This window comes from Cebus imitator, unplaced genomic scaffold (genome assembly GCF_001604975.1).
Source record: "Cebus imitator isolate Cc_AM_T3 unplaced genomic scaffold, Cebus_imitator-1.0 Scaffold93, whole genome shotgun sequence".
In the NCBI taxonomy this organism is placed as follows: domain Eukaryota; kingdom Metazoa; phylum Chordata; class Mammalia; order Primates; family Cebidae; genus Cebus; species Cebus imitator.
This window is the reverse complement of record NW_016107408.1, coordinates 4,832,429-4,851,800: the sequence shown is the minus strand read 5'-3', so window position 1 is coordinate 4,851,800 and position 19,372 is coordinate 4,832,429. Positions and strand designations below refer to the sequence as shown.

At 46.8% G+C, this 19,372-nt stretch overlaps 1 protein-coding gene across 1 annotated transcript in view; it reads right to left on the bottom strand.

The window, feature by feature from the left end:
• Positions 1 to 18,907, bottom strand: part of RAB37 (RAB37, member RAS oncogene family) — a 73,434-nt gene extending 54,527 nt beyond the window's left edge. Inside the window, exon 1 of the mRNA XM_017535651.2 lies at positions 17,322 to 18,907. Coding sequence (XP_017391140.1) covers positions 17,322 to 17,393 — 72 coding nt within the window. The 5' untranslated portion in view covers positions 17,394 to 18,907. The remainder of the gene's footprint in view (positions 1 to 17,321) is intronic.
• Between the last annotated feature and the right edge of the window lie 465 nt (positions 18,908 to 19,372).

Here is a 19,372-nt window from a genome sequence, read left to right as displayed (position 1 = left end):
TTTTTTTTTTTTGAGATGAAGTCTTGCTCTGTCATCTGGGCTGGAGTGCAGTGTCGCAATCCTGGCCCACCACAAACTCCGCTTCCCCAGGCTCAAGCGATTCTCCTGCCTCAGCTGGGTAGCTGGGATTACAGGCACATGCCACCATGCCTAGCTAGTTTTTGTATTTTTAGTAGAGATGGGGTTTCACCATGTTGGTCAGGCTGGTCTCGAACTCCTGACCTCAGGTGATTCACCCGCCTCCCAAAGTGCTGGGATTACAGGTGTAAGCCACCACACCTGGCCCACACCCAGCTAATTTTGTATTTTTAGTAGAGATGGGGTTTCACTATGTTGGCCAGGCTGGTCTTGAACTGACCTCAAGTGATCTACCTGCTTCAGCCTCCCGAAGTGCTGGGATTACAGGTGTGAGCCACCATGTCCAGCCTATTTTTTCTCTGCATGTTTTATTTTGTCTTAAAATATCTAAATGTGTAATTATTAGCAAGTACTTTGATGAATACCTAAAGCTTTGGCTTTGCTTACAAGTCTGCTGAAATGTGGGGTCCATTGCCTTTCCCACACAAACCACACACACATGGCCCTGGGCTTTCAGTTCCAGTTTCTTTAACATGGAGCAAGAAATTCTAGACACTATGAAGCCATTTGATTGCAAAATACTTCTTCATTTTCATGTGTTTCCTCCCAATATTTTACAGTTCTATCCCTCATTCCTAATTTGATAGCATTTTTAAAAAATGACAGGCTTTTATAGAGCCTTTCCAAAGCACTCAGTTTAGTTTTTGTAGAGATAACAGTTCTTTCTTTGTTTACACTCTTATTTTATTGGTCAATAATCTTTCTGTTTAAATTCTTTTTTCTTTTTTTTTTTTTTGAGACAGAGTCTCGCTCTGTCAATCAGGCTGGAGTGCAGTGGTGCAATCTTGGTTCATCGCAAGCTCAACCTCCCAGGTTCAAGTGATTCTTCTGCCTTAGCTACCCAACTAGATGGGATTACAGGCGCTCGCCACCACACCCGGCTAATTGTTGTATTTTTAATAGACATGGGGTTTCACCATGTTCCCCAGGCTGGTCTTGAACTCTCGACCTCAGGTGATCTGCCTGCTTCAGCCTCCCAGAGTGCTAGGATTACAGGCGTGAGCCACCGTGCCTAGCCAATTCCTTTGCTCATGGGTGAATTGATTCAATTATATCATTCTAGTTAACATGTATGGCCAGCATAAGCAAGTATGGACCCAAATGCACTCTTGATAACCAGGCACGTCAATGGTGAGAGCAGAGAACGGTCCGCCGGCTGTGACTCTCAGTGTGCCTCAGGCATAGTCAGTTTGCTCCACTAAAAGATTGAAGGGCATTGGTTGACCTATAACTTGGTTAAGTGAGGGGCTGTTTAAGAACGTTTCTACTCAACAATCCATTGTCACCATAATTTCATAAAAGGAAGGACATTTGGCCAGCCGCTGTGGCTCACGCCTGTAATCCCAACACTTTGGGAGGCTAAGGCAGGAAGATCACCTGAGGTGAGGAGTTCCAGATCAGCCTGGCCAACATGGTGAAATCCTGTCTCTACTGAAAATACAAAAATTAGCTGGGTGTGGTGGCAGGAGCCTGTAATCCCAGCTACTCAGGAGGCTGAGGCAGGAGAATCACTTAAACCCGGGAGGCAGAGATTGCAGTGAGCTAAGATTGCACCATTGCACTCCAGCCTAGGGGACAAGAACGAGACTTCATCTCAAAAAAAAAAAAAAAAAAGAAAGGACATTTGAGCCCTGCAAGCCTCAGGATAATAGACAATGTTTCCTAAGAAAGGACAGCTGGTAACCTTATGCCAGCACCTACTGATGGGTGTGTGTCATCTCCTACACATGGACTGGTCTTTGGTCAGGGGCTGGTACTTAGGTATGGACTGACAATTGGCAGCTATGGACCCGGTTCACACTGTTCTCCAGGGATGGATACTCTCTGCCGCATCTCAGCTGGTACAGTGAGGCTTCCCCCGGGGGCCTCTCATGACCCTCTGTGTTTGGAGGCTGATAAAAAGCATAACTCATGAGGGCCCTGGAGCTGTCCATCAGCTGTGAAAGGGCCCCTTGAAGCAATCAGATTCCCTCCATCCTAGCACAAGCCCCTTCCCCGAAGTAGTCCACTGTGACCACATCCTCACATGGCCCTCTCTTGAGGGTCTGCAACTCTTGCAACAAGAAAGGGTGACTGGACTGGGTGTGGTGGCTCACGCCTGTAATCCTAGCACTTTGGAAGGCCAAGGCAGGAGGATCGCTTGAGGCCAAGAGCCTGGGCAACATCATAAGACCCCAGCTCTACACAAACCAAAAAATTTAGCTGGGTGTGGTGGTACATGCCCATAGTCCCGGCTACTCAGGAGGTTGAGGTGGGAGGATCGCTTAAGCTGGGGAAGTCAAGGTTGCAGTGAGCGAAGATTGTGTCACTGCACTCCAGCCTTGACAGAGCAAGACCTGTCTCTATTTAAAAAAACAAGTAAATAAATAAAAAGAAAGGGTGACTGACTCATTTGTTTTTCTGAAGATACCTTTGAGGAGGGGCTCAGAATTCAGGGCAGGGAAAGACGGTCCTCCAAAGTCAGAAATACAGAAGAGACATTCTGCACCCTAGTGTAGTAGAAATCTGCTATGAGCAGAGCAGAGCATTGTCACTTGTTGGCGTTTACATGCAGAATGTTGCCCTCTATCAAAGACACGGAGGGTTTCCACGACAGAGAAGCAGCAGGTCAGAGACCCTGATCTCAGCTGTACTGCCTGGCGCCTGCCCTCAGGTCAGCGGAAAGGGTTATGAAATTCAGATGGTGCACTCATTTCAAAACCCCACACAGCCTGTGCAAAATTAACAATAAGCTTCAAAAGCAAAGAAGGACTGAGCCCCGGAGACCCGGCATCCTCGCACTGCAACATCCTGCTGTCTGGCAGTGGAGACGTAGGTACAGTATGTTGGCTTAAAATACAAGAGGCTGGTTGCGGTGGCTCATGCCTGTAATCCCAGCACTTTGGGAGGCCTAGGCGGATGAATCATTTGAGGTCAGGAGTTTGAGACCAGCCTGGCCAACATGGCAAAACCCTGTCTCTACTAAAAAAAATATAAAAATTAGCCAGATGTAGTGGTGTGCTCCTATAATCCTGGCTACTTGGGAGGCTGAGGCAGGAGAATCGCTTGGACCCGGAAGGTGGAGGTTGCAGTGAGCTGAGATGGCGCCATTGCACTCCAGCCCGGGCAACAGAGCAAGATTCTGTCTCAAAAATAATAATAATAGGCCTGGCACGGTGGCTCATGTCTGTGATCCCAGCACTTTTAGGAGGCTGAGGTGCGTGGATTGCCTGAGTTCAGGAGTTTGAGACCAGTCTGGGCAACATGGTAAAACCCCGTCTCTACTAAAAATACAGAAAAAATTACCCAGGCATGGCGGCGTGTGCCTGTAGTCCCAGCTACCAGGGACGCTGAGGTAAGAGAATTGGTTAAACCTGGGAAGCAGAGGCTGTGGTGAGCTGAGATGGCACCACTGCACTCCAGCGTAGACGACACAGCGAGACTCTGTCTCAAGAAAAAAAATATACAATAAGATACGAGGGCGGATGGGAGAGAAGGTGGAGGTAAAGTGGAGTCCGCTCAGGAGCAGCGCTGGTACCTGCACGGCTTGGCTGGCTTTTCTGGGCTTCTCATCCTGCAGTTAGACTGATGGAGGCAATTCCCTGGGGAACGCTGTTGCTTGGCTCCTCTGCTCCTGAGACCCAATTATTAACAGTGACTGATTGCATTTGGGTCTGCTTTACCCGAGCAGCTCTGCACGCAGAGTCTTGAACCCACTTTGCGAATGAATGTCCCCCATTGGCATTGATATTGCTTTGGTGTTTGTCCTGGGTAGGTTGAGATTGTCACCTGGGCTTCACTAGCATTTCTGAAGGACAGTGATAAAGGGGTTTGGGGGAGCTTCCAGTCCAAGCCTTCCCTTCCCTAAGGATGCTGGGAATCTAGGGAGAGGTAAGTGGAAGCATTAGGGTCTGGAGTTGAAGCCTGAGTTGGGGGTTTTTCTTTTATTCCTTGCCAAGCGCCGTTGAACAACTACTGAATGTCTCCCAGATCTCTTTTCTCTTCTACAATGTGGAGTATAACTAAAAGTGCCACAGACCCACCAGGCTGTGATTTCAAAGTAACCAAACTAGGGCCAGGTGCAGTGGCTCACGCCTGTAATCCCAGAACTTTGGGAGGCCAAGGTGGGCAGATCACTTGAGGTCAGGAGTTCGAGACCAGCCTGGCCAACATGGTGAAACCCTGTCTCTACTAAAAATAAAATAAAATAAAATAAAAAAGCAGGGCTTTATGGCGCACACCTATAATCCTAGCTACTCTGGAGGCTGAAGTGGGAGGATCACTTGAACCTGGGAGGCAGAGGTTGCAGTGATCCCAGACTGTGCCACTGCACTCCAGGGTGACAGAGAGAGACTTGTCTCAATAAATAAATAGATAGATAAATACATAATAAAATAATGACTCCCATTATTCGCTAATAGCCACCAGTGCAACCTTATTGCTTGTTCAGCACAATGCTCAGATCACACACATGAGCCTTGTATACTTTTTTTTTTTTAAGACGGGGTTTCACCATGTTGGTCAGGCTGGTCTTGAACTCGCGACCTCAGGTGATCCACCTGCCTTGGCCTCCAGAGTGCTTGGATTACAGGCGTGAGCCGCCATGCCTGGCAGAGCCTTGAATACTTCTTACCCCACCTCTCTCACAGCCACTTACCCCTGAGGACTTGCCACCCATCCACATTTGGGCTGTCTGATTTGCCTTCCAGCCCACACTTCCTGCTGCCTGTGACCCTTGCAAATGATGTCCTGGGGACGCAGTCACCCCTCAACAGTGAATGTCATTGTGGTGCTGCCCACTCCTTTGCCATCTGGCCCAAAGCATAAGATGACTCTTCCTTGGTTACTTAGGACACATTCAAAACCAGGAGGGCTGTGAGGCCAAGAAAAGGCAGAGATGCCCCAGGGAATAGCTCAGAACTACCACACAAAGCCAGGGTCAGACCTCGCAGGGGTTTTCATCTGACAGCAAGAATGACTACATAAAATAAAAATACAGGGCTCCTTGTAGAAACATTAAGACTTTAAAGATGGCAAATGCAAAGGGTTAAACAAAGGCAGGGCCCTTTTAAGAGCAGGGCCTTATGTGACTTCGTAGGCTGCACACCCATAAAGCTGGCTTGTTTGGTGCTTTTCTGCCTCACTTCTTTCTCATTTGTGTTCATGTAGTCCTGGGCCGACACGCCCTTCCCAGTGATGGAAAAATCCAGACGTCTCCATAGCAGCTAACCATGGTCCCTAAGAGAGGAGGAAGAGCTTCCTCTCATTCCTGTCTCAGCTCTACCTCCTGAATCCTCATTCCCTGCTCCAGTCAACCTCTTCCCTGGGTGGTCCACAGTTGGATCATCTATTTCCTTCAGAGAAAATTCTACTCCCACCCATAGAGGGAGGTCTGGCTCTGCAGCCCGAATAAGCCAATTGCTTCATAGAGTGACAGTAATTCATTTCCCAAGTCCTGTCGTTAATAACCCAAATCCAGTTACTTGGTTTTTGTTTATTTGTTTTTTTGAGATGGAGTCTTGCTCTGTCGCCCAGGCTGGAGTGCAGTGGCATGATCTTGGCTTACTACAACCTCCGCCTCCTCCCGGGTTCAAGCAGTTCTCTACCTCAGCCTCCCAAGTAGCTGGGATTATAGGCCCCCGCCACCAAGCTCCACTAATTTTTGTATTTTTAGTAGAGACACAATTTCACTATCTTGGCCAAGCTGGTCTCGAACTCCTGACCTTGTGACCCACCCGCCTCTGCCTCCCAAGGTGCTGGGATTATAGGCGTTAGCCACCGTGCCTGGCCCAGTTATTCAGTCTTAAATGACACCACATGTGAGGCACCAAGAACCCAGTTCAGGTGCCAAGTTCAGTTCATTTCAGTCACTTCTCATTAAAGATTTAAAAATGCTGGGACCTAGCCCCCACAACCCCGGGACTACCATGGGACAGCTAGATGGCTATTGTGTTTGCATGGCTAGTCTCCAGAGGACACCATCCCATTTTCCCTGGAAGCCACTTTCTTCCATTCATGATCCACAGGGCTTGGGTGGGATTGACTCCACCTTCGGGTGGGCATGTGACCCAGGCTTAAGCTGTCCATCGTATTCTACCCTCTGGCTGCAGTGTTGTTCAGGGGTGGGCGTGTGGCAGTCTCAGTCTCCAGTGAGTATTGAATCTAGGAATTTGGTTGGAATTGGGAGCCGTGAGGATGTGATTCTGGGGCTGCTGGCAATAATGGGGCCCCACAAGGAGAAGTCTGCCTGTGAATGGAGCCAAGCCGAAGGAAAGAATGAGAGAGAGAGAGAGAGAGAGAGAGAGAGAGAGAGAGACAGGGAGTGAGGCTGAAGGTCGCTGAGAGTTACGCTGACATCCAGCTGAGTTCGATGTCAGCTGCACCCCCAGGCTTCTCTGGTACAAGAACCAGTGAATTCTCTTTTTGGCTTAAGCTGATTTGACTTGGGTTTTGTCACTGAAAATCAAGAGTCCTGACCACAAGATTTCCCCTTTTGCAGTCAAGAGTAATGCCTGTTCTCCTTACACCCAGTGCTGGAGAAATCAACCGAGATCATTTATGTGCAAGTTTTCTGCAAATTGGAAAGTGCTGTTGGAATGGATTGACCTAGGATGTACAGTTGGCTAACAGCAGAGACGGAGCTAAAGCTTGGCTCTTTGGTACTCAAAGCCCAATGCTCTTTCTTGGACAGGGGACTTTGTTTGCACTGGGCACTTCTCAGAAGTGCACCAGGAGTCTCTTCCTTTCCTGGACATGGGCTTGAAGGGATCCCTGTGTTGGGGGCCCAGAGCCCTCTGACCTTCAGAGGTGGGGCCCCATCCAGGGCCTTTGGGCTTTCTAGACCCTCAGATCAGTCAATCAGCCAGGAGCCAGAAGTTGGCAGCCTTGAGAGCAGCAAGCATTTGACCTAGTCCCAAGGGCCAGCTTCCCACCATATGAGACTAGAGGCCTTGGACCTTCATGGGCACGAAGGTCCATGTGGTACACCGGGCTGCAGTCAGATGTGGTCTGAACCATCTCTCTGTGTGCCATCCCTCTGATCTACTCAGCTCCTTGGGGAATGAAGAGTGGCTCTTGTTCCTAGGGTCTGGGATGTGGTGCCTAGGGGAGAGGAAAGCCTGAAGAGTTTGGAAAACTCAATTCAGCAAACGTTTGCTGAATTGACTCTCAGGATTCTCAGGCAGAAATACCAGATTTCAAGGGGAACATGTGGGGCAGGGGCGGTGGCGGTATATAAGGAAATGACCCCAATCACCTTTCTATGCTTTCATGGTTCTTGCCCCTGAAACCCAAGTCCCTAAGGCCCTGACATAGTCCTTGAGTGAGATAGAGGAAGAAATATGACATGACAACTTTGACTATGACTGATAGAGGTTTCTAAAGACGGAAAATTGTTTCCCTTTCCCTCCCTATAACCGGGTCAAGTCCAGGGCATTCTCAAGCTCAAAGGCAAGTGGTTCTTAAAGGATTGCAGGAAATGCAGACCTGGAAAGAATAGAGTGACTGCCCGGCCCAAGTCATAGTTAAATATATACAGCTGAGGGAGGCAGAGGTGGGGCAAGGGATAGGGGAGAGGACCCGAGGGTAGAAAGGGCTGAGGGGGTTGTAGATTGAGGCTGTCCCTATAGTGCAGCTACCAAATCATGTCAGCCTGATAGCATTAAACAAACATTTGAATCCTCCAAGTTCCTTTTTTCCCCCTGGATTTCATGCTTAGCAAACAATCTCCTGATTATAATGTGGCTTGGCATCTAGGGCAATACGTGTCTTGTGAGTCTGATTAACATCAGCCTGACTGGAGAGAGGGAGCTTCTCTTGGGTGAGTGAGCAAAACCAGCCCTACAGAGCTGATGGCCACACAATGGACTGCTGTCAGTGCTCTAAAGTAATGACCATCTGTGACCCTCTTGGTGAAGACCCTTATCCCCTCCTGACTCTATCCCTTTGCCTGCCTACTTTGCTTGGATTTGACTGTAGGCAAATTTCTTAATGTCCCTGCATCTCAGTTTACTCATCTGTAAAATGAGATTAAAATAGGGTTGTTGTAGGATTAAGTGGGTTAAGTGATGCCAAGTGCTTAGAATATTACGCGGCATGCAAGTGCTATCTAAGGGTCTGCTGTAATGATTCAGGCTTCCACAATGCTGGCTGTGACCTTGAGCGAGTCTTTTTTTTTTTTTTTTTTGCCAGAGTCTTACTCTCTTACCCAGGCTGGAGTGCAATGGTGCAATGGTGTGATCTCAGCCACTGCAATCTCCACTTCCCGGGTTCAAGCAATTCTCCTGCCTCAACCTCGAGAGTAGCTGGGATTACAGGTGCTTGCCACCATGTCTGGCTAATTTTTGTATTTTTAGTAGAGACAGGGTTTCACCATGCTGGCCAGGCTGGTCTCAAACTCCTGACCTTGTGATCTGCCCATCTAGGCCTCTCAAAGTGCTGGAATTACAGGCTTGAGCCATCACACCCAGCCGTCTGACTTTTGTTTCCTTGTCCTATTAATATGGAGTGAATAGTAACATCTTCTGGAAAAAGCATATGTTAAGTATAAATGTCTTGGCATACGTTAGTGTTTTGTAAGCTGTTAAATGCTGTGCAAATAAACCATATGCTTATTTGGATCATTTATTGGGAACAATTATTAGTCTTACTGGGTCCCTTCAGATTATAGTGCAGAGATGATTTTTAATGTTTCTCACTTGATAACCGAATGAAACCTAAGGTGGGACCCTGAGAAGGAGGAAGAATCTGGGTAAAGGCAAAGGGGAGTTGAAGAGGGAGATTCCAGAGGCTGGAATGGGGGTGTCTGCCTCATCTGGACTGTGTGCCAGACTTTATTCCCTTCCAAAGTTTATACTGCTTCTCAGTGTGAGCTTGGGGAAGGTGTTACCAGTTCCTGACTCTCCCCTAGTGGTATTGCTCTAATTAATGACAGTTCTGATTTTTAATAAACAGAGTTTCTGGGAGATGGCATGGATGCAAAATCTAAACAGGGGAGGGAGGAAGAAGAGGAGGAGAAATGTTTGCTTTGCTTTTTATTTTTGAGACAGAGTCCTGCTCTGTTGCCCAGGCTGGACTGCAGTGGTACCATCTTGGCTCACTGCAAACTCCGCCTCCCAGGTTCAAGTGATTCTCCTGCCTCAGCCTCCCAAATAGCTGGGATTACAGGTGCCCGCCACCATGCCTGGCGAATTTTTGTATTTTTACTAGAGACAGAGTTTCGCCATGTTGGCCAGGCTGTTCTCGAACTCCTGATCTCAGGTGATCAGCCCACCTTGGCCTCCCAAAGTGTTGGGATTACAGGAGCGAGTCATTGCTCCCAGCCTCCTGTGCTTTTAAAAGACTCATAATGGGCCAGGCGTGGTGGCTCACACCTGTAATCCCAGCACTTTGGGAGGCTGAGGCAGGTGGATCACCTGAGCTCAGGAGTTCGAAACCAGCCTGACCAACAAGGTGAAACCCTGTCTCTAAAATAAATAAATAAATAAATAAATGAAAGACTCATAACAAAAGAGAAGGGGAGACAGAGAACAAAAACGGATGATCACTGGCCCTGCCTTCGGCTCATGAGAGGAAGGAGACATATGTGTGTGTGTGCGTATGTGTGCGTGTGGTGTGTGTGGTGGTGGTGGTGGCCAGGGTCAGAGGGCTAACGAGCAAGAGAAATTTTGAACTTAAAATGGTTTAAGGTACCTAAAAGCATGTGCATTTGCAGAAGCACAAATGATGAGATAACACCCTCATGCTGATGGGTAGAAGCTGTCTGCTAATAAGCAAACGAGAAGGTGGTAATAAGGACATGAGAAGGGAGGGAGCCGACTTTGGCATCAAGGTCAGGGAAATAGGAACCATGTGCTAGGGGAATGCTTGAGTCCTGCACGTCTCAAGCTACTATCACTGCACCACTCAGGACCTTGCTCCCTTCAGGAGCAGGGTGAGGTCTGGTGTCATCAGCTAGGGGTTAAGATTTTCCAGATCTGTTTGCTTGGAGCTGTCTCTGTTGGCCCCAGAAAACCTCCTCTGGTTAACGAATGGGAGGATGTCCAGGGCCGCACCCAGCTGGGAACTGCATTGCCTGCATGAGTTAACAAGGAGCTGTGATCTCCAGCCCACTTGCAGTCTCTAGGGACTGTTTCCTTTGCCTGAGAAGAGGGGGAAGGAAGCAAGAAGCGTATTGGGATAAGTTTAGAGCCACTTCAGATGCCCACTTGAACAATTCCCCAGCCTTGTGCTCACCTCTGGCTGTTTACTTCCACCCAGCAAGGCGGAGTTTCCTGCCCTGAGAATGAAGGAAGTCCCTCCCCAGAACAGCTTATACGAGGAAATATTAGGGCACCAACACGAGTGAATCTCAGATGTTTTCTCACAAAAGGCCCTAGGGACCACAAATTAAAGGGAAGGGTGCTTAGGAGAGGAAAGCCTGAGAGTTTGGAAAATGACTTTGAGGCACTGGACTGAGTCACCATCATTTCCTGCTGAGGTTATCCTAAGGGAACCAGCAAGTGCCACTCCCTTCGCCAGCTGCCTGCTCTGAGATCTGGGCAGTACCGACCCATTAGCCAAAGGAGTCCCAGACGGCTCCAGATTGCCAGTGACGTAATATACATTTCATTTGTTTCCGTAAGCCTTCAGAGCAAGCAAGACAGAAAAACAAGTCAGTGGAAATATTATACAGGGAGCTGCTAGCTTTTCTTGGCTTTCTTGTTTGTTCCTGAGTTGACGATAGAAATCTTTTGAGTATTGGAGCTAGTGCACTTTGAAAACAAAATCTCTTTACTCACAAGGCGTGGATTTTTTTGTGGATTTGGACTCTTTGAGGACAAATTTGCATACCATAATCATTGTTTTATTGAAAAAAATAAAAGCAGCACCTGTGGGACAGATAATGGGAGAGGAAGACAGAATGGCGAGTGTGGCCTTTTGCTGTTTTATTTGTCTTTCCCTTGTACAATTTTCTGGCAGGGAAGGACAGTGCTGTTGTATCTAGACCTTTCCCCAGGATCAATGGGCGACAGCCTGAGGCCGGGGGAGAGAGCTGGCTGGTGTGTAGAACTCTGTCTTTCCTAGACGCTAACTTTATTTTTTATTTTTTAATTTTAATTTTAATTTTTTTTTGTGGGGGACAGAGTCTGGCTCTGTCACCCAGGCTGGAGTGCAGTGGTGCGATCTCAGCTCACTACAACCTCTGCCTCCTGGGTTCAAGCGATTCTTCTGCCTCAGTCTCCTGAGTAGCTGGGATTATAGGAATGCACCACCACGCCTAGCTAATTTTTGTATTTTTAGTAGAGACGGGGTTTCACCATGTTGGCCAGGCTAATCTTGCACTCCTGACCTTGTGATCCACCCACTTTGGCCTCCCAAAGTGCTGGGATTACAGGCGTGAGCCACCGTGTCCGGCCTGGATATTAACTGTAATCAGAGGCCGTAAATGAGAGAGGACATTTCAAATGGAGTCAGACACGACCTTTTCTTCCTGGGTCATTCCCCTGCATCTTCCCGTATCTTTCTTAGGACGCTTCCAAGACTATGCAGGAGTGTAGCTATTTGTGTACATGCATTCTAGGCCACAAGCTTAGTGAAGCTGGGCACCATTTGCATCTATGTTCTCTATAACGACCAGGCTAATTCTTTACACTTTGGAAATGTCCATTGCGTGTTTGCTGAATGAATCAATGAGGCATGTGGACTTTTGAGGGACATAGAAATTACGAGATGGGTAGTAGAAAAAGGAAGTGAAGGACAAGCACAAGAAATGGGCGAGAGTGGCAGAGTTACCTACTTGCCTTTTCCTTTCACCCAGAAGAGGTGTTAGAGCCGTCGGAGGAAACGAAAATACTTTTTTTCTCTCTTTTTTTTTGAGACGGTGTCTCGCACTGTTGAGTGGGAGTGCAGTGGTGCAATGTCGGCTCACTGCAACCTCCACCTCCCGGGTTCACTCAATTCTCCTGCCTCAGCCTCCTGAGTAGCTGGGATTACAGGTGCACACCACCATGCCTGGCTAATGGTTTGTATTTTTTTTTCTTTTTTTGAGATGGAGTCTTGTTCTGTTGCCAGGCTGGAGCACAGTGGCGCAGTCTCGGCTCACTGCAAATTCTGCCTCCCGGGTTCAAGCGATTCTTCCGCCTCAGCCTCCCAAATAGCTGGGACCACAGGCACATGTCAAACGCCCAGCTAAGTTTTGTATTTTTAGTAGAGACGGGGTTTCATCATGTTGGCCAGGATGGTCTCCATTTCTTGACCTCATGATCCACCCACCTCGGCCTCCCAAAGTGCTGGGATTATAGGCGTGAGCCACTGCACCAGGTGGAAACAGAAATGTTTTGGAAGACAGGGACCTGGTAATCCCTTTTCACCCAACAAGAACCAAGCCCTGGATGAATGGATGAGTAGCCCACGTTTTTCTGCCCCCTCTCCCTGGTCTTTCTGAGACTAACTTTGCCCTAGGAATTGTTTGTCCCTCTGGAAGTTAGATTGGTATGTGGGTGTTCCTCAGAGCCCTGGTGATGGGGAATTAGGAAGCAAGTGCTTGAACTAAAGCCGTTTGTCCTAATTCACTGATATCTGGGGCAAAAGCTTGCCCCTCTCTGTGAAAATGAAATGAAAATCTTTTTATTTTCCTAGAGCTCAAGGTCAGACCCCAGCACAGTAGGGACCCAAGCAGTGCACTGTTCCTAAGTCCTAACTCATACCATTGCCCTGGAGGCTCTTGAAGCTGGTAGCTAGAGAGAACAGAGAGTTCTCAGAGGAAAAGAGCAGCCAGGTTGCTCATTTGTTTTAAATTATTTAGTTGCATCAAATATTCAGATTGGTGGCAATAGCAACTCTATTTAAAAACTCTAAGCACGTGATGGATGAACTCAATGTTTTCAGACAGTTATCGGCTTCCAGCCTACCCTCCAGGAATCTTCTAAGAGTCACCTGGGCTTGCCTGGGTCAGCCTCCAACTACGGGGACCAGCTGAACTGCAAGAGCTACACAATGCCAATGAAGATATTTGGCATATGTTTTTCATGTAAAGGAATTTCATCATGTCCCATACATCACCTCCTAGAGAAAAAAGATATTCAGCTTAGGAAGTCAGAACTGGGATGTTTGTATAGAAGGCATGCTTTTCGTGTAGGTGGGTTGTGTGATTTTGTTTCCATGGGCTCATGCCTGTGAAATATGCAGTGTGTGTTTTTCTGAGGTTTTCTGTGTATGAAGCTGCTGCTCTTCTCACAAAGCTCATCATTTTAGGCGAGACTGAATGTGACACTCAATGAAGTTGCTTTGGAGCCCAAGATGCATGCCCTAATACAACCACTTTTATTGAATGCTTCCTACATTCCAGAGATTTTATCTATATGCTTTACATTATATTAGATAACATCTTTACTCAAAAATAATAAGGCAGGTATTATCACTCCTATTTTATAACTAAGAAAAGTAAGACTCACAGATATTGTCCAAAGTCACATCAAGGTTCAGCTTATTTCAAGCCCTGAGTTTTGTTTCATCATACAACAATATCTATCCTCTGGCAAGTTTCTAGGACTACCCTACATAACATCTGCTGTGCTGTCAAAACGTGAGATGATACTTCTTCCTCTATAATGATAATCTCTGGGGGGAGGGTGTGTGGCAACGGGAATGTAGGAGGGGAGCTCTTTGTCTGCTCTTTGGAAGCAGATAAAGTTCTATTTCTTCCTTTTGGTAGTGGTTTCACAGGTATGTTCACTTTGTGATAAATCACCGGGTGGATACATAAGATTCAGGATTTTTTGTTGTTATATTTCTTTTTTTTTTTTTTTTTTTTTTTCTTCCTTTCTTCCTTTCCTCTTTTTTTTTTTTTTTTTTTTTTTTTTTTTTTTTTTTTGAGATGGAGTCTTGCTCTGTCACCGAAGCAGGAGTGCAATGGCATGACCTTGGCTCACTGCAGTCTTCACCTCCTGGGTTCAAGCTATTCTCCTGGGTCAGTCTCCCTAGTAGCTGAGATTACAGGAGTGTGTTACCATGCCTGGCTGATTTTTATATTTTTAGTGGAGACAAAGTTTTGCCATGTTGGCCAGGCTGGTCTCGAACTCCTGATCTCAAGTGATCTTCCTGGCCTCAGCTTCCCAAAGTGGTGTTTGTTATATGTCAATAACAGGTTTATTTAAAAAATTATTTCTCCATGCTGGGTGTGGTGGCTCAAACCTATAACGCCAGCATTTTGGGAGGCTGAGTGGGCAGATCTCTTGAGGCCAGGAGTTTGAGACCAGCCTGGCCAACAAGGTGTAATGCCATCTCTACAAAACAACAACAACAACAAAAATTAGCAGACATGGTGGCACATGCCTGCAGTTCCAGCTACTGGGGAGGCTGAGATGGGAGGATCACCTGAGCCTAGAAGGCAGAGGTTGCAGTGAGCTGAGATCACACCACTGCATTCCAACCTGGGTGACAGAGTGAGATCCCACCTCAAAAAAACTCATTTATCCTAGCAGTTAATGTTGGAGGGGAGGCCTGCTTTTCATGGAAAATAGGCACTGATTAATCAATGGGAACTCCTTGGACTCTACCATATAGTAATTTTTTAAATAATGCAAATAAGTTGTTGCCTTCCCTCTTTACAAAAAGAGTTTTAAGTGGATCACAATAAAACATCACACACAATTATAAAGTAATATTAGGAGGAGGTTGTTAGCACTATCTAAGTAGAAAAACTTTCCTTACATACATATGTCAGTCTGCTGGGCACCACAGGAGGTTAAGGGTGGCTACTGTTCCCAAGGTACTCACACAGCCAAGCTGATGACACTGAGCCTTTACTAGTAGTAAATAGACACTTGTCTTTAAATATATTGGAATTTGTTGAGATGGGTTTCCACTCTCAATTTGGTGATCAATAAACTCAAAGAAAGTAAAAGTTTTCATGGACTACATCCTACATTTCATGTGTGGATAATTGAAATGGAAAATACCACATCTAATCAATATTTTGAATAATCTGAGCTCCCAATCTTAACACTTTCAGAATGATTATTTATACCTTTTTAACATGGTATAAACTTGGAGAGACCCACAGATCTAGTCACCAAGACAATTTTGTCATTGATTTGTAATTATGTTCCTCTGCTTGCATGATTTTTTTTTTTTTTTTGAGGCAAGGTCTTGCTTTGTTGCCCAGGCTAGAGTGCAGTGGTGGGATCTTGGCACACTGCAGCCTCTGACTCCCAGATTCAAGCAATTCTCCTGCCTCAGCCTCCTAAGTAGTTGGGATCACAGGTGCACACCACCACACCCAGCTAATTTTTGTATTTTCAGTAGAGACAAGGTTTTACCATGTTTGCCAGTCTAGTCTCTTACTCTTGACCTGAAGTGATCCACCTGCCTTGGCCTCCCAAAGTGCTGGGATTACAGGTGTGAACCACCACGCTCTGCCTTGCATTCACTTTTTACTGGGTGAGATTTACAACATCAAATAGCACAGAACTTCTTCTAGTTTACTTCAAACTGTGATGGCTTTAAAACTTCTATACTGGAGGAGTTGCTATACATTTTTCTCCTTCTCTATATCCCAGGAAATCAGAGACCTGGAGGGAGAAGACACATGGGCTGTCAAATCTACAGACCTGCTTCCTTCAATAGCTGATTTTCTTTCTTTTGTGTCAGAAGCAGGCAGCATAGGACAGAGCCATGCATCTAAAACTTTATTGGGCATATTTATTCCTAGATATCTTGTTAAAACGAAGATTCAGTTTCAGCTAGTCTAGGGTCAGGGCTGAGATTCTATTTTCTATTGTAATAAGTTCCCAGGTAATGCCAATGCTGCTGGTCCATGGACTGTACACTTTGATGAGAAGTTTAGTAAGGATATAGAGGAAAGAATACTGGCCAGGTGTTGTGGCTCACACCTGTAATCCCAACACTTTGGGAGGCCAAGGTGGGCAGATCATGAGGTCAGGAGATCGAGACCAAGCTGGCCAACATGGTGAAACCCTGTCTCTACTAAAAATATAAAAAATTAGCTGGGCGTGGTGGAGCACAGCTGTGACCCCAGCTACTTAGGAGTCTGAGGCAGGAGAATCACTTGAACCCAGAAGGCAGAGGTTTCAGTGAGCCCAGATCACACAACTGCACTCCAGCCTGGTGACAGAACAAGACTCCATCTCAAAAAAACAAAAACAAAAAACCCCCAAAAAACCAAAACAAAAAACACTACACATGGAGTAGTAATTTCTGGCTTTTAGAAGCAGCTCTGCCACTTACCAGCTTGCCTTCTTGGACAAGTCATTTTGCGTCTCTGGATTTTAATTTCCTTAAATATAAACTGTGTGATAAAGGAGGAGTTTGGGCTAGGTTATTTCAAAGCTTGCATTCATAGACTCTTCAAAGTGATGTTTTGAATAAGAAACTCCACCCATAGGGTCACATACAGCCTTTTAAGTGACTAACAGGTGAACTGGCATTATCAAAGCAGAAAATATAAGGGCTGGATCAGGAAGGCATGACTAGGTCAGATAAAGGAAAGGTGAGCCATAATAACTTCTTATGACAAATATAAGGCTTTGATTCTTTCAGAGTGATGGATTTTGAATTAAAATTGTTATCCTGAGAGAGGCTACTATTTTTCTCAACAACCGTCTTAAGGGGGGACCTGCATTAGTGACAACTGAGTTGCATAAGAAACTTCAGTGAAGGAAGCATTGGATGTGTTAGAACTTTGAAATAAGCAAATGCTTACAGGGGCTATGAGTGAGTCATGGCTGGAGAGAAGCGTTCTGGAGCCATGAGGGAGTCTGGTTTGAAAATAGCAGTTCATCTCTGCTGCAAACCATTTCTCTAATTTCAGTCAAGTTGGCCAGGAATTCGGGTCTTTGGCCACTGCTAGCAGACGTAACACGGACAAATGCAATCTCCTACAGGGGTTAGGAGGGCAAAGGTGACAGGGGGCATACAGGGGCATAAATAGGCAAGGAGAAGGAGGGGGTGAAAAAGGAACACAGATGACTTAAATGAATGAATGAAGCTTCTGACCATCTGAGCCTCTGGCGGCAGCCTTTCCCCAAGAGCTCACACATCTCTATTTTGAGCAGCAAACAGAATCAGACAGAAAGGGCTCCCCAGACTCGCAGATACAAGCTAGTTTCTCATTACATCCTAAAGCAACGTTAGGGAAGTGGAGAAAACTCCTGGTGCTGGCCCCTCTCCCAGCGTTAGGTTGGGAGAATCCAGGAAATATTTACCTTATGCAGGACGTGCTCGTTGAAGTCAGGGCCAGCTCCTCCCTGGTAGGAATCGGGTCTCTGCAGGTCCATGCCCGGCTTGGAGCTCGCCGCTCCGGCTCTCCCTGCGCTCTGCGTCAGCGCTTGCAGGAGCTGGGTCCGAGCTCCGCTGGGTGCAGCAGGCTCGGGTCTGAGCCCTGCGGGCCCGGCCGCATCCGTGTTCAGCACTGGACAGTTCCCCGCAGTGGCCGCGGCGCGGTACCAGGCGGGCGGGCGGGCGGCCGCGCTCTTCCAGGGCCGAGCGTTTCAGCACCACGAACAGCGACTCCGCTGCAGTGCACCTGGGACCAGAGTTCTGAGAGCCTGTGCGCTCCAGTCCCCGCGTTTTAGGACTCCAGGATGCTGGCCGGTACGCAAGATTTGAGTCCAGCTGGTGATCCCTGCGTATTTCATTCAGCTGCCGAACTCCGGAGGCTCAGCGATCCGGCTGCGTTCTCAGGGCATTGCGGTCCCGGGAGCTCACCGTTCCTGATTCCCGGCGAACTGGCATCTCCGTCACCACGCAGCTCAGCGCCGCGCAGCTGTCCTCACATGTTTGCAGAGGCGAAGTCCTGCGGCGCTGGCGGCGCTGCTGTTTTTGTCCCTGGACAATTCTCTCCAGGATGTATGAGATAAGCAGAGGTTCTAAGGCCGAGGTCGACAGACGCTGGGTCTTAGATGTCCCGGAAGTCCCCGAAATACGCAAAATTACCTGCCTTTTCCTAGGGAGAAGGTCCAGAGCTTTAATCGCACTCTCTCCAGTACACGTGACCCCAGAAGGTAAGAACGATGGACTCAGGAGAGGCAGTTGGTGATTTGGTTAGGAACACAGGCCCCAGAATTCAAATCTTGTCTCTGAAAATTATTAGTTGTGTAACCCTGAGCAAATTACTCAATCTCTCCTAAGTGTCCACAAAATGGAGATAATATTATAATAGTACTTGCCTCATGGTTTTGTTCTGAGGATTTAATGAGTTAATTCACCTGAAAAGCCTAGAACAATGCCTGGCATGTACTAAGAACTCAATAAGTGTGAGCTACCATGCTCTCTGGGAAGGAGATGGAGAGTGGCTACTCCCCCTAAACATCAGGGGAGTTCTTCTGCTGGGATCTTCGATTGGCAAAATCGCATCATCGCCTGGAATATGAGAGTATGAGGGTGACCACCATGGGAACTGGAGGCTGAGGTTGTGGTGTGTGGGGTTATTGTAAGATTACTAAGGACAAGTCCTAGTACCACCTACCGGTCCGTGGAGTCAGTATCAACATGGAAGGAAAGAGCCAGGCTTAGGGTTAAAAGCGTACATTTTACTCCTGGGTTTCACTCCTTTTTGACTGAGTTGTGTGAGCCAGATCACTCATGTTTCATGGGATTACTTCTGTTTTCTCATCTGCAAAATAGGTAATCTATGCCCACTTGACTGGGTTTGGGGGAAGAGGGAGACAATGTATGTGAAAAGTCTTCCTTTTCTTTTAAATTGTAAAGCAAATTTCATTTATAAGGTATTATTATTGCTGGAATCACTATATTGTAGATACTCAATGGATATTAATTAATTGAACAAAGCTAGGGAACCAATGTGTTGTTTTATGAGCTTCTCACTGGGCCTACATTACATACCATCCAACGGTTGGGGTTCTTAATGTGAGGTGAATAAATGGATGTTAGGGGAACTTTGGAACATTAATAACATTACACAAAGTTTTGCTTCTGTGCCTTTTTCTGGGGGAGAATAAATCTCCAGAAGAAGAAATGAATCCCACAGATTTCATTAAGTTCTCAAAGTTGTCTGTACTAAAAAAAAGTACAGAAAGAATACCTTAGGCTCTTTCATCTCAACTTTCTCCTGAGCTTCCTCACCAACCCTGACTACTATAGATAAGAAGGTTCTACAGCCTTTGTCTGGAACCTCACATTCCTTGGAAGGGTCATTCCTCAGGGTCTGGTTTGGAGTTCGGAAGGTTCAGAAACATTATTTCATCTGTTTGTTCAGGATTATAGAGCAAATAGCAGAGGATCCTCAACCAATCTA